The following is a 15,104-nucleotide window of genomic DNA, read 5'->3' as shown; positions in this document are numbered from 1 at the left end:
TTTCCGTCCCTTAAATGTCTTCTATTGGCAGTGTACCCGTTATAATTTGTAACACGTTCATATAGGCATAGAATCATCAAAACTTTGAAGATAATCGTCAAAACGTTAAATATTTTGGACTCAAATGTTTTTCATGTTAGAAAACATAAATCATCCATAATATGATTTGAATGGTTGCGTTTAGAACGCTCGAATATTCGATCGTCGGCGTCGGTTGTGAAAAAAAACGAACGGACGACAAAAATCCTTGAATTTTTGCTCTCAAATTTTCGAAATTTTACTGTGTGTGGTGTGTACAAATTTCAGCCACTCCATCTCTTTAGAAGTCTAGGATTTTGTTTTATAATTTAGGGTTTTAGGTGATTTAGAAGTTTAGAATTTAGGATCACTAGGACTCTTGATTTGAAATAATTAGGTCCATTAATCTTAGGTAAATTAAGTCAATTAAGACATATTTAATTGTAAAATAAAAGTTTACAAAATATTTTTTAAAAAAAATAATAATTTGTGGGCCTTAAAATGTCATTTGTTTGACTAAAATCGGATTCCCGGATAAATTAGGGCTCGACTCGTAAAATAATTTGGACTCCAGCATTTTTAGAAAATTTTAGTCATATTGATCATTTTATCGAGCTTTAAAAACAATTAGCGAAAAATATTTTTATCCTGGTCCTCCTCGGTCTATTTTCCCCAGCCTATTATCGAATATCCGGTTAAAATCTTAAATTTCATGAAACCATGCAATTAAACTTCAATCATACAATATGTATTATTTAACCATTTAAAATCAATTAAATAAAGCAATTTAAGCCATTTAAATTATTTACATGCATGTGGTTTACGTGGATTGATTTTTAGACGTTACAGTAGGAAGTGAACATAAAATATGAAAACTTCAGAGATCAATTTATGGACTCAAGCAGGCATCAAGGAGCTAGAACCTTATATTTGACAATACTATCAAAAAGTTTGATTTTGGCAAAAATCCGAGGAGCCTAATGTATACAAGAAGGTCAATGGGAGTGCAGTAACATTCCTGGTACTTTATGTTGATGACATATTACTCATTGAGAATGATGTAGAGATGTGGCAGTCAACTAAAGTATGATTGACTGGTAAGTTCTCCATGAAAGATATGGGTGAAACATCATATGTATTAGGAATACAGATCTATAGATATAGATCAAAGAGGATGCGAAAACTCACTCAATCCACATATATTGATACCATACTGATGAGATTCTCTATGGAGGAGTCTAAGTAAGGATATCTCTCAATATCACATGGTGTGAGCCTATCCAAGTCTATGTGCCTTAAGACTAATGAAGAGATAGAAACCATGAGCCGCATTCCATATGCATCTGCTATAGGCAGTATTATGTATGGTATGATATCTACTCGACCTGATGTTGCATATGCATGAAGTGTTGCAAGCAGATATCACTCGAATCCCGGACCACTGCATTTAAAAGCAGTAAATGACATTTTTTTAAGTATTTGAGAAGAACTAAGAATTTTTTTCTTGGTATACGGAAGTGGAGAATTAAAATTGGAAGGCTACACTGATTTTAACTTCCAATCAAATGTGGACGATTCGAAATTGACCTCTAGATTTGTATTCAAGTTCAATGGTGGTGTTGTTTCTTGGAAGAGTTCTAAGCAAGACACCACAGCGAATTCAATCACTGAGGCCGAATATGTAGCTGGATCGACTGCAGCAAAGGAGTGTGTTTGGATGAGGAATTTCGTCCAAGAGTTGGGTGTCATTCCTCAAACAGTTGATCCAGTTCCAGTCTACTGTGACAACACCGGTGTCGTTGCATAAGCGAAGGAAGCGAGGTCTCATTAGCAATCCAAACATATACTGAAGAAGTTCCACATAATTCGGGAGATTGTGGAAAGAGGAAACATATCAGTAGAAGAGAGTTGCCTCCACAGATAACGTTGTCGATCCACTGATGAAGCCCCTGCAAGGACCATTGTTTGAGAATCATCGCAAAGCAATGGGTCAAAGATCTATGAGTAGTTGGCTATAGGGCAAGTGAGAGATTGTTAGAGTAGGTGCCTAATAAGCCAACTTGTGTAAAACAATATTTATTTTAATAATATTTTACGATTTCATTCGATTATGGCATTATATTTTATTTATATACTCATGCAAGCTACATAGATAAAGTCCTTGAATATACAATAGTATCATGATATCTGCCTCGCATCGTAAGATCATGAAACTCATTAGGAAGTGTACCGTATATTCTAAACAAGTTCTTAATCGGATCAACCGCCTAAAACAAAGATAAAGATCGCTCGAACTTGAGACTAGCATATGTGGTGTAAACACCATGTTTTATTGGCAATGGCATATTTACACAGATGGATTATCATACGATGATGTATTGAACAACCCTTCCTCGGACTGTCCAAATGGTTCTCACTTATCGACTGGAATTGTCAGTGGTTATGGTTGTACATCATTAGTCATTTGACCCGGAACAATGTAGGGGATATACGTACTAACATGCACTTTGATTCGTTTACCAACTCCATTGAGGGTTATCATGTGGCGAGGTTGAGTGTAGTTTTGAAATACATAAGACCAAATGCATTGTAGTCGGGGATTCACCGTTTGCCTACGGGTAAAGATATCCTATGTGATCTCATTAGTTAATAGTGCAAGAAATTTGTGGCCAGAGCAAGACATCTACAATTTGGAAGGTGTTTCCTCAGTTGCGCATACCATGACACTATTACTCAAAGATAAATCACATCATTATCGAATTTATATGCAACTCTCGATATACCAATGGTTACAGATTCGATCGAGATATATGTATTGAAAAGACCGTACTGTACGCTAACTATGACTAGAGGTTCTTGCATGCACTATCAGTGATACCTAGGAGATCATGGGACGATGCTACTAGACGCTCTTATCATGATCCGATGGGTGCAATCAGAAATGAGTTCTGACATTCTTGATCAAGGAGTTGATGAAAAAATAGAGTTAACTAGGCTAAACTCGAATAAGAATAAATGTTATTCTGAATCACATGTAGATGTGAACTCACGGCTAGCTGTATTCGTGAATCATTGAAGGTCAACAAGTATTAGATTTTGTGTTCTCATTGAGATAGTCAAAATTTGGAATTGAAATTTGACGATTATAATTTGATGAAGATCAAACATGATGATCATAAAAACGTTTATCAGCTCTATCCTAAATGCATAACCAAAATTCATTACAAATATAGATCGAATCTCTTCCAAATTTCCTCTATATTATTCCATATGTATTTTCGGTGCGATCCACATTATCGTATTTTTCGGTTTGAAAGTTAACAAATACATTAAAATTTTCAGAACTAGGTTTATGTAATATTCGATATTAAATAAGTTTCAATCCTAATCCTATCAAATTTTTAAGATACTGTATTTTTTTATCAATATTATTAGCGAGTAATTAATTTTTGCCTCCTGTTATTCTTTCTGCATCCAAACAAATAAGCCCCCCGTTTCGAGATTATTAAGGAATCTCATAAATTTAATCAAAGTATAAATAGGTCTTGGGCGACAAGGGTCAAACCTCACGGGGATAAGATGCAATTATATTATAGTGAAGGTAAAGCAAAAAATAATAGAGGACTAACTAAACATATGATACATAAACTTGAAGGTTAACAAAAACTGGATATTGGCATCTGTACAGTATATTCTTCTACATGAAGTAGCTAAGCGACGTCTTCTTTCTTGATCCGCCTTCTCCATAGAGTTCGTTCCATTGGAGAAGCTCGTTCGTGTTCTGTGATTCTGATGATACACTTGCACAGACCTGTTGGGTTTTTATGCAAAGCAAATTTGTTTTGTAACCCGGGGGGGGGCGACATTTGAAACTCGAAATGATGGATAGACAAAAAAAACACACCTGTTCGTGTGCATATCTGAAGTCCTCCATACTCAGGGGCCGTATATCAGCACTGCTATATAATGCAGGTAAAGGTCTCATCTCTGCTTCTGCCAACACTTTCTCCTATAAATTTGCAGCACATTATATATCAGTATGAATAGTTTTACAGATTACGTGGGTAGAAATAGCATGAGAGTGCCCAGCAGCTGCTACAAGACAGCAAAATTCTGGATATACCATCACCACACACACACACACACACACACATATATATATGCTCAAATATACAAACCTTTTTCTCCTTCTCCAAAATTTCTCTTATAGGACGATGTGCAGCTGTCACGCAGAGATTCTGGAAAAGAGGAAAACTTGTTTATAATTTAAACCAGATCTATGGCAATGACTAGAATCCCAAACACAGAAAATGAAACTGAGTTGAGATGACAAATAAAATGCAAAAATTTCATGAAACATCCTACACAAACCTTTAGATCACTTCCCGAATACCCATCCGTCATGCTAGCAACAGCTTGGATATCAATTGAAGGAACCAATTCTTCCTTGGCTAACATCACCCTCAATATTTTCTCTCTGTTTTGAGCATCTGGCAAGTTGACCATCAGCCTGCGCCAAATATAAATAATAGTATTTTAGATTTGTGGTCTGCTCACATGCATTAAAAGTTTTTTTTTAGTAAAAAAATCAAAAGTTACTAGGTTTCGCAACAAAAGACCTCCGTGGAAGCCTCCTAATAACAGCCTCATCAAGATCAAAAGGTCTGTTTGTAGCTGCAAGTACTAGCACACGCTCCTTATCCTTGGTACGCAAGCCATCCCAGTTCACCATAAATTCATTCTTCATTTTGCGCATTGCTTCATGCTCACCAGGGTTTTCCCGTCTCCCTAGCATGCTATCAACCTATGGCAGAAAAGGTAAAAAAAAATGAAGGAATAGAAGAATGCCAAGAAGGAAAAACAAGAGGATTATCAGAATAGTACACGAACCTCGTCAACAAAAACAACACTAGGGGCAATTTTGCTAGCCAAAGTGAAGACTGCTTTCACATATTTTTCTCCTTCACCAAACCACTATTTAAAAAAATAGGACTTGTTATTATTTAAACACCAAAAGAACTGTGCATTAATGATACAACTTGAGGGCTAATCAAGTAGTTTACTTTTGATGTGATGCTTGACATTGATATGTTGATGAAGTTTGCACCAGCTTCAGTCGCAACAGCTTTTGCAAGCATAGTTTTGCCAGTACCAGGAGGTCCAAATAGCAATATTCCCTTACATGGCTGCCACGAGCCGCAAAGTCAGTAAGAAAACACCAAATAGATGACCTATCCTACTACAATACATCTATAAATGATGACTGGTTTTACTTCTAAAGATGTAAAACATCCAAAATCCACTTACCTTCGTTAGCTGCCCTTTGCTGAACAATTCTGGCCTTTGCAGCGGTAGCATCACCAGTTCCTTCAAAGTCTCCTTCACATTTTCCAAAGCACCAACGTCATCAAAAGTAACTCCTATATCACTGGGCGGAATAACCTCACCAAGGAGCCTTTTCTCAAATTCATTTTCTGTAACCACATCCTGAAATTCGAGCAGAGTCATTCTCTTACACCGGGTTGCATGAAATATTGGGAAACCACGAAGCAAACTTAACTACGAGGAACAGAGACATTAATTCACCTTGAGAGATTTCTTCAAACTCTTGTTTTCATTTTGAAGTCCCTGCAGAATGTTGAGCCCATAACTGATACTGCAAGACAAGGCCAGAAGGGAAAACCATAAGAATGTAAACCAGGACGAGATAGTTATTTTTGCTATGCTGCATCTCCAGTTATCTTGTAGTCTCAATCTGTGGATAGTGTTGAAAAAATATACATATAAAGTTTACCTCTGACTTGAAATGACAAGTTTCGACTTTTTGCTTGAAGCCTCTGAACAATGCATAAAGTGATGGCTTAGAGCCCAGCCAACAATTTTTTCAACACCTGTCACCACGAGGATAACAACATTACCAATTGATTCAAGTACATAGTATCTATTTGAAGCTTTTGAATCGTGTAAATAGACTAACTTTCAGTAGTCAAAGCTTGGTCTTTGATACATAAAGTTTCCAGATCAGGGCAATAGAGGCCAATTCGATTTAGAACCTGAAATTCATATTAATACGTAGAAAGAAAATGTGTAAAATCATTCAAAGATTAAAACCATACAGTAAACATTTGAGTTAAACCAGTGAGAAAAGTTTGGAAAAAATAGTTCATGACATTTCCATTCTACATTTAGGAATAATGCCGCTATTGTCACACTTTCTCTCTACTGGTGATCAATTTAATGTAGCTTTCCAAGGAACTGACCAAATATAACCCCCTCATCACTCCTGGAAAAATATAAATTCACATGATGGAGCCACCATATCCTAGCCAATCAAGTAAACTAGATGCAATTTCGTATATTCTTGATACATTGCACGAGGTAGGTGCAGCTAAAAGAAAGAGTCTATCAGCATTTAGCTCCTACAAACTCTCAAAGGATCCAAGCAATTGGAAATGTAAACATGGGTCGGTTGACAGATGAGACTGACCGAGTGAATGCTAGCAATGTTCGACTGCGATTTTATTGTTTCAACATCACGATCCAGGTGTTGTTTCCAGTCCGATAGAACTTTTTCGTCCTGTAAAAGTTAAACAACCTTTACAGGCTGTTTCCTTGCTAAAATAAAATATAGACAGCCACAATAGTATAAATCAACATTTTTTTTACCTGAGGAACCTGTATAGTCACTTTGTTCGGGAAAAGACGGCTAAGCTGCTTCATTGTTTTTGGAGTTTCTTTACTTCTATCATTCAATCTACCAAAATTATCCTTGAAAAGAAAATGAAGTGTAACCATAGTTTAGATAGTCTGCATGAACAAGAACAGGAGAGTGCGTATGTATGCATGCACAAATATCACCCATGGGCAATGACAAGTATACATGAATCCACCGAAGAAAAGATATGTAGTCACATGTCTTTTCAGTGTTCTCAATTAGAGTAGAGTTCCCTCACCCCTTGAATCATTTTGAAATAAACCAAAATTGTTGTAACGCAAATTAGAACAAAGAAGTTTCAGGTAAATAATAATGAACGAATCACTTACAAACTAATAAAAAAACAGGAAAGAGGATAAATAAAGATGTTATTTGACATACCGGGAAGGTAAGGTCAAGCAGTGCAGTTTGGTTACTCCCAAATTTTGTGAACAATAATCCACCAGGATGAGACTGGATGCAGCAAGCATGAGTGGTGTAAGTCCTATAATATGCAGGGAAAAATGGATAAGAAAAATAACACTAAACTAACCTTCTCTTTCCGGTTGTCTGTGTGAGTATGGGAAGCTATTACAACAACATTCTCGGGTAAATTTTCAAGCTTATTTTTAAAAGCCGCATATGCTTCAGCATTTCCCACCAAGGATTTCTCCATGTCTTTCACAAACAAAACTAATGGGCCAGTCTTACTTTCTAGGGAAGCAACCTACAAAAATTACAATATTTACCTCAGGTAGAACAGAAATACAAAGCATGACAGAAATTATTCTTAGAAATAGCAAACATAATTATAGTTAAGGTAATCACCTCAAACAGTTCATTGATAACAAGCTTGTTTATGTCATCAGCATTAGAACTATCAAGACGTAACGAGTCAGCTGCATAGAAAGAAAACGACCACCACTGTATTAAGGAAGATTATATTTGATCACAGGCATTGAATGAGATTATATTTGATCACAGGCATTGAATGAGATTATATTTGATCACAGGCATTGAATGAGATTATATTTGATCACAGGTATTGAATGGAGGAAAAGTGACAGATAGGAAACATTTACCAGCACAAAAAAACCCATGCTCTATTTCACAGATTCCCCCAAGATCAGTACCGTCTGGAACTGTCCTGTCAAATCTAACTCCGATTTTAGAAGAATCATTTTTCTCAAAAGCAAGCACCACCTTGCCTCTGTAACCATATGTTGGACCCCTGCACATAAAACAAATTACAACACCACCACCAACGTAAGAAAAGAATGAATCCAAAGACAGATAATACGTTATCAAGTCCCAGAAATTGGTATGTTTTTTATCCTCAATCTTAGTTCTGTATCAAAACAAGTGTATAACATGTTGATTATTGTAAATTTAAAAACTAGGGTAAGTATAACACAGAAGAAACATAAGAACTTCCTGGTCGTCATGAGGATTGATAAGCATAATTCCCCATAAAACAAGCACACAAAAACACAACTGAGAGCCTGAAAGTACACAGTAGAAACTGTACTTTGTATTAAAAGAGACTTAAAAGAAACGACAAGCGTACAGGGCACCTTTATATCTATCTCCATTCTCCGTCCTAACCAGTAAACACCTAGCCAAATCAGACCATCAGTGCTCCTACAGAATGTTTTGGCGTGCCTACCAACACTAACCCATGAACACAGCAGTTTTGTTGTTATCAGGAAATCAACATCAGTTAATGGTCAACTCTATCAATATACATAAGTGTAGACAAAGAATCAGGAAAACTCCAAAACTTGTTGTTATTTAGGAAACTAAATCAACTCGGTAGGACATTTACCTTATTGGAGTTTGAGTAGGAGAAAACCCAGATGGTAACAACCCCACATACTTGACTCGGTCACCTGCCGAAAAAACAAAGAATTTCAACCAACAAAGAACATGCTATCCACGCAAAATAGAGCATATCAACAAGAACATATTTGAGTTTCAAAAAAAAACCACGAAAATATATGAGTACCGTTTTTGAAAACATAGTTTTTCGATGAAGCAGTAGATGCCTCCTGCTTAGGCAGGGCCTGGGAGCTTATAGCAGAACCACCAGTTATGTCAGCCTCTACACTTGAGGCAGGTTTCTTTAGCTGCAATGTAGCAGCTGCGGCCCGTTTCGTAAATACACTTGTTCTCTCAGGGTTTGATGTTTCTTTTACAGAATCAGGTTCCTTTGATGTTGTCCCCTGGAAAATTTTTTATAACTTTCAATCATTATACACCACATGATTTTAGATGCTTAATGAACCACTTCATCAAGGAAACCAGGAACACATTAAAGAAAAGAAGGCGAGGAAGCTTACACCAGGCAGTATAATAGAATCAACAACAAGGATTCTCGCACTAAAATATTTCGCAAGTGCCTTAGTCAAGGTTTCCTGATATATCTCCGAACCTAAAAAGAAGAAGACTAAGAAGGAAGAAAAAGAAATATCAATAACACAACAAAACAAAAAAGGGAAGAGCAATCACCTGCAGGTCCAGACAACAAAATTCTCGGACACAAGGTAGGGAGAGCTGAAATATATTTTGCAAATTTGTGACACTTGAAATGTATGAATGTTGATGCGATAAGAACATTCTTCGTTGTTTCACTGTCGAGACAAGGAAAAAATTGCAAAAAAAACCACTTCAAGTAAGAAAGAGCAAACAACACACACAGATAATGGTTAATCACACGAAAACAAAAGAAACAGTCAATAGCTTAAGTCCATTAACAGACAGAGTATTGAATGCAGAGGATTGGTAAGTACATAAAAGCCTGGTTTCATGCACACAGATAAGAACAAACAATGTGCACCAAATACAGGAATAAATGCCTATTTATAAATCAATACATACAAACACCAAGGTATATTTATCAAAGTTCAGTTCAATAGCACAATAAACAGAGAAACGCTTTTGATTGAGATTAACAAGATGATACTGGATATAACAATTTTCGATCACACAACAATGCGTTTTTTACTTGACTTCCAACATAGAACATATGCTTCAGTCTTTCTAACGGCAAGTAGTTAAATGACATATTCGACATATATTTGGAGACATTTCAATAATTATTGTTGCTATATTGATAGAGGTTAATAGTAATGGGAAGTGAACCTAATGAAAGACGTACATAGACGCCGATGCCTACAACAAAATTTTAGTATTTTACCTCAGATAATATGGAAAGTTTTCAAATGAAACGTCACCATTTTTGCAATCAAGTAGTCCTTGTTGTAAACCATCTTTAAATGCCTGGTGCCTTAATGAAACAGAAACATCTGATTCCTTTCGCTGATCTTTGAATGCCCTATGCTCATCAAGGATTCTAGATATGTTGTGACTTATATCAAACCCATGAGATGTAGAACCAGCTAGAACCTGCAAAAATGGCCTCAAGTCATTGCTTTCCGCAACAATCTTCCCACTGTCTGCATCAACACTTAAATTTTCGTTGGCAACATCAGGAGATGGAGCAACAGTCTTTCCAAGAATTGATAGAGGAATGTCATCCTCTTGATCAGAGGTATCCTTCATTTCAGCATCCTCCACATGGTTGTCTAACTCTTCGCACGCAGAAGGTAATGCTGGCAATTCAGAACAGTGTCGTGTATCTTCATCATTTTGAGATGGAGGAAGAAGGGATAATTCTTTAGTAAGATTGGATAGTGATGCAAGCGTTGAGGCAACAGTACATCGGTCTTCTGATCTTACTTCAGTATGTAATCCTTTTACTGGTTCATTATCACGTTCTAACAAGACTGAATGTTGCACACCCACTGTAGCATCACCGTTATTGGTGAGTTGTTGAAAAATCTGAAAGTCCGTCAAGGAAACACACTATTGTCTGATACAATTTGAAGAGGTGTATACCTCTCAAGTTTATCCATGTGAAGTAAACTAGAAAACAAGGATGACTCAAATAACTATAAACAAAAAAATATGACTCACAAAAACAAAGGTAAAAACAATAATACTAGCAATGCTTCTGTAACAAGGATACATAAGCATGTTTACCAGACGAGTTAAAAACCACTTCATCTCCTTCATTTAGATGAATACTCGAATCTTTGGAATAAACCTTTCCATTCACTTGGACAGCCCCTTCATTCCCTGTTATTTCAAGCAATGTAACTGATACTCCTCCCTGGAGATAACAAAAAAGTGAGGCCCGAATAGAAAAAGTAATGATATAAATGAATATCCGAAATCTAGAATCATTGCAGCAAGATGCGAAAAAAAAATCAACATTTACCTCAGACTCAATGTGCTTCAGACTACAAAGGGATTTACTAACTTCGGCATCTCCTACACACAAGTCGCACTGATGACCTTGACCAACAGTGAATGTGGGGCGATGCATGACAATATGTGGACTCTGCAGCACACGGACACACAGTTAACCGGCATGGAGATAGACAGGTTAATTGACAACTCTCAAAGACAAAAGCAAAAGTGGACATGATACACATACCAACAAATCAATCTAAATCTCGAATAATACACTTTTCAAGACAAAATAATGTATTTTCCAACACTACTTACAGAGTTATTAGGCTTGAAAAACTACATCCCAAATTAATCTAAAATATTGTTCAAACATTTTCCGTAAAATCAAAGATTTCAAGCAACTAGTCGCAGCAGATATATTGTAATAGTTATGAACCGTATGGTGCCACCATAAACCTATCGATAGACAGGCACGACCTCATAACATTGTAGGCGAACACTGGGACGTACGCACACAGAATGCCCAATCTACTCCTTTTGATAGAAGCACACTGCACACTCATATTTGTAGCTTGAATAGCACGAACACAAACTTAATAGTGAATTTATGCCAACAAAAGAACAATTTGTTCCACACCAACGATATCTAAATTTTGCAAAATCTCTTCAAAGTTCAAATTCTCCCACTTCTCCCTTGACCTTAGTTTATTTAATTGTAGTAGGCTTTGGGCATTTTAGGGAAAATTAACTTGTCGGGGAGATAAAACATATTCTGAAATGACAAAGATGTTATTGAGTCAATGATGAACAACCAAAAAAACCAGCCAAAGCTACAAAATTTACTCTACTGACAGTGCACATTTGAGCACACAGTAACGAAATGATTTTTGTCAGTCACATAAAATATTCTACAAGTATCTCTAGTTTAAGGACTAAAACGCTTCATAAAGATAACCTTATGCATTCTATACCTTTTTAAACAAATAAAACGTGAAATAGAGTAAAAGACATAAGCCTACCTGGGAGCACTGGGAAAGAAGTTTTCCCCATGCAACCCCTAAGTTATATTTAACTTGCCGTTTCTTCCCTCGATTCACTAACAGTCCACTGGGTTTCCCATTTTCCAAATCCATTGCAGAATTACCTGCAACAACACCAAAAATATCAACAAATAAAAAATTCAAGAAGTTAGAAGAAGTAGATAAGCAACACAATTTTTTTATTTCACTCTTTAAACCCATTTCTCAGTTCCTAGAATAGAACAAACATTACAATCTTAGTCTCATTCTAATTTTCCAAATTTATTAATTTAAATTTAACTTTTAATTTGCTCCCTAAAAAAATATGTGGCATCAATGTACACAACAGAATACATAATATTTTAAAATTTTCAAATAAATCACACATTATCATTATTTATACAACCATCATATTAAACATATATTTACATGATGAAACCTTTCATTTGGACATGCCCAGAAAAGCTCAAAACATAATTCAGAAACTACCTTTGCATCACATAAATTAATCGACAGAAATGTTTATCCAAATCACATGTGCCCAAAACATAAAAAATGAAACCAAACATTGAGCAAGAATTTGCAAAAGATCCTCGGGAAACAAGAATTTGATGAAATCAAAACACACCCAGGTTACAAGATCGATAATCATAATCGAAGAAACAAAAGTCTCACCTTCCACCGCCACTCCTGGCTGTTTCGTTACCGCCATAGCATCCGACTGCTTTACGTTGCCACTGTTGGCCAGATCAGCCGATCCAGCCTCATCTATAGTCAATTCTTTCGTTACCACCGCTTCACCTACCACTTCGTTCGCAGACGGAGAATCGTTGGTCGACGAGGAAGACGCCTCTGACGCCTGTACACAGACAAAACCCCCAAAATTCAAAACCACCGCGAACCAAAAACAGTAACAAAAACCCAATTCAGCATTCCACCCAAACCCACAAGCTAAAAAAATCCAAACAATAAAAACCAAACCTTGGATCGCTTCCCGTTAGGCAGCGAAGACGATGGAGAAGAAAGGGGACGCTTAGAAGAAGAGCTCCGCCTCGTCTCAACCATGTTTCTGATATAATCTTACAAAAAAAGCACAAAGAATCACAGTTCCCAGACAGAAAACCCAATCAAGAACGCCACCGAACCAAGATGAAAAGGTATTCCGATAAATGTGTTTGTGTATATAAATAAATCTATTATTCTTTAGCCCGAAAGACAGGATATGATATGCAGCGGAGAGGAAGAAGGAATCAACAGTAGGAGGTTGTGTCATATATATAGACAGAGCTTTGACCTTTGGCTTTTGGGCACATATTTTTTATTTTTGGTAGTTCTGGGGGATAAGCGGACTTCGGTGACAATGCGCTTTTGTCTGCTCGAGCGAGACTATGCGATTTTCCTCATTTTCCCCATCGACGTTATTATTTTAAATAATGTAAGCATTTTGATAGGTAACTTTTTCCCTTTTATTTATTAGTATGGAGTATGCGATTGTATTATCTTTCATATCGAAAAGTTATAGAAACAAATCCTGTAAAATTAAGTAAGCGATTTGGTGAGGTTGTACGGATTGGACTTTTTGGAGAAACTTATCAAGAGATAGTTTGATTTGGTAGCTCTATTTAATTTTTTCGAGATAATTTTTTGATTGAGGATCATCGCTAAGACCTTAATTCCGAAATATTGGTTTTAAGCTAATCGAATTTAGCTGAAAGTGAAGAAAATTTTTCGATTCGAATTATATGTATTCGAACTTGAACTTTTTTTTTCTCAAATTCGAGTTGACCTCGAAAGCTTTGACCATGTTCGCGGGCTTCTCGAGCTACTGCTCAAAAGACTCAAAATATATGTATTTACTATACATTTATATTATTTATACTATTAAATAAATTTAAACATAGTAAAGTAGCTAACTTTTAGTATGTCAGTGAAGCTATTTTATAAAAAAAAAAAATCTTTTAGCCATCTAATTCCGTATAGATCTTATTTTGCATTACAAAACTTTTGTGAGACGTTCTCACATATCAATTTTGTGAGACAGATCTTCTATTTGAGTCACCAATGAAAAAGTATTACATTTTATGTCAAAATCATTACTTATTATTGTAAATATGGTCAGAGTTGACTCATCTCACAAATAAATATCTGCGAGACAATATCATAAGAGACCTACTAATCTTACATTTATCTTTGTCATATCTTCTTTCTTATTTTTCATTGTCAAAAAATAATAACTTTCATTTTTTATTTTAAAAAAAATTCTTTCTCAATCTTGAATTATTTAATAAAATTTTAAAGATCGTGAGTGGCTCGTGAAGTATTAGCAAAAGAATTTGAGCTCGAATTCGGCTCGAATTTTTGTTGAACATATTCAAGTTTGGCTCGAATTCTATAATTTCAAATACATGTCAAATATTTTCCAAGTCGGTCTGATTTTAATTTATATATTATCAAAGACAAATGTGGAATTTTCAATAGACAACGGTCTACATATTGAAGGGATTTTGATTACGACAAATTTGAAGATAAGTGATATTCTGCTATGATCAAACGTTTGCCACTAAACCAAAAAATATAGTTGCTAACAAATACACAACTTTATTTTCTCATACTTATGACAGCGTAGAGCCCCGTGATAGGTGGACATGAGGGGTTGCATCACTCTAGGAGCCAAATGGGCTGGGCTGATAGGTCTGTGGATTTGAGATGGGATTTAGGGTCATGCCTCACTGCTAATGTTGTTTCAGTCCCTCGAAATCGGTCTTACCCATACCCTACCGCTAGTGTTATCCTCAGCTAGGACAGTCTTATCCATTAAGATCTGACGTCCCTCTTTTTATGGCCTACCTATTCAATCAGATCAAACAACGGAATGTCAGCAGCATGATGCACATGAGCGTTTCTCAGGAGGTAACTCATCTCAGCACTTCTCTCACCCTTGCGCATATAACCTAACAATCCTCCCCCAAAAGTATATAAATATTCTTCTTGGTATATTCGAACTCATGACTTCTTTCTGATACTAGTTGTTAGGATCGAGCATTTACCAATATAACAAAAGTTATAGTTGTTGGCCAAGACGCAACTTTATTTCCTTATACTTTTGGTAGAGGAGAGCC

General features: G+C 36.1%; 1 protein-coding gene across 1 annotated transcript; it reads right to left on the bottom strand.

Annotated features, from left to right (window-relative positions):
* Positions 1 to 3,584: 3,584 nt before the first annotated feature.
* On the bottom strand, positions 3,585 to 13,253 carry LOC142530337 (uncharacterized). The gene is made up of 27 exons (XM_075636137.1): positions 12,967 to 13,253; positions 12,661 to 12,844; positions 11,986 to 12,110; positions 10,992 to 11,114; positions 10,740 to 10,883; positions 9,909 to 10,552; positions 9,221 to 9,342; positions 9,052 to 9,143; positions 8,718 to 8,934; positions 8,538 to 8,601; positions 7,795 to 7,943; positions 7,541 to 7,611; positions 7,266 to 7,439; positions 7,115 to 7,186; positions 6,685 to 6,786; positions 6,506 to 6,595; positions 5,996 to 6,071; positions 5,813 to 5,909; positions 5,605 to 5,674; positions 5,326 to 5,505; positions 5,082 to 5,204; positions 4,909 to 4,992; positions 4,638 to 4,822; positions 4,390 to 4,528; positions 4,197 to 4,256; positions 3,923 to 4,027; positions 3,585 to 3,829 (listed from the first exon to the last, which is right to left on the bottom strand). Exons 1-27 carry the CDS (start codon positions 13,048 to 13,050, stop codon positions 3,716 to 3,718), a joined length of 3,690 nt encoding a protein of 1,229 aa, XP_075492252.1. The 5' UTR covers positions 13,051 to 13,253; the 3' UTR covers positions 3,585 to 3,715.
* Positions 13,254 to 15,104: the final 1,851 nt, after the last annotated feature.

Source organism: Primulina tabacum, chromosome 17 (genome assembly GCF_025594145.1).
Source record: "Primulina tabacum isolate GXHZ01 chromosome 17, ASM2559414v2, whole genome shotgun sequence".
Taxonomy (NCBI): Eukaryota; Viridiplantae; Streptophyta; class Magnoliopsida; order Lamiales; family Gesneriaceae; genus Primulina; species Primulina tabacum.
Note: the sequence above shows the minus strand (reverse complement) of the source record. Positions and strands in the feature narration are given on the sequence as shown.

Bases quoted from the DNA above. Each gene is read 5' to 3' on its own strand.
- LOC142530337 (XM_075636137.1), bottom strand. From the start codon at position 13,050: ATGGTTGAGACGAGGCGGAGCTCTTCTTCTAAGCGTCCCCTTTCTTCT. The intron at 9,343-9,908 runs GTAAAATACTAA...TTGTCTCGACAG, and splicing joins AACTTTCCATATTATCTGAG to TGAAACAACGAAGAATGTTC. The intron at 8,935-9,051 runs GTAAGCTTCCTC...AAAATTTTCCAG, and splicing joins ATTCTATTATACTGCCTGGT to GGGACAACATCAAAGGAACC.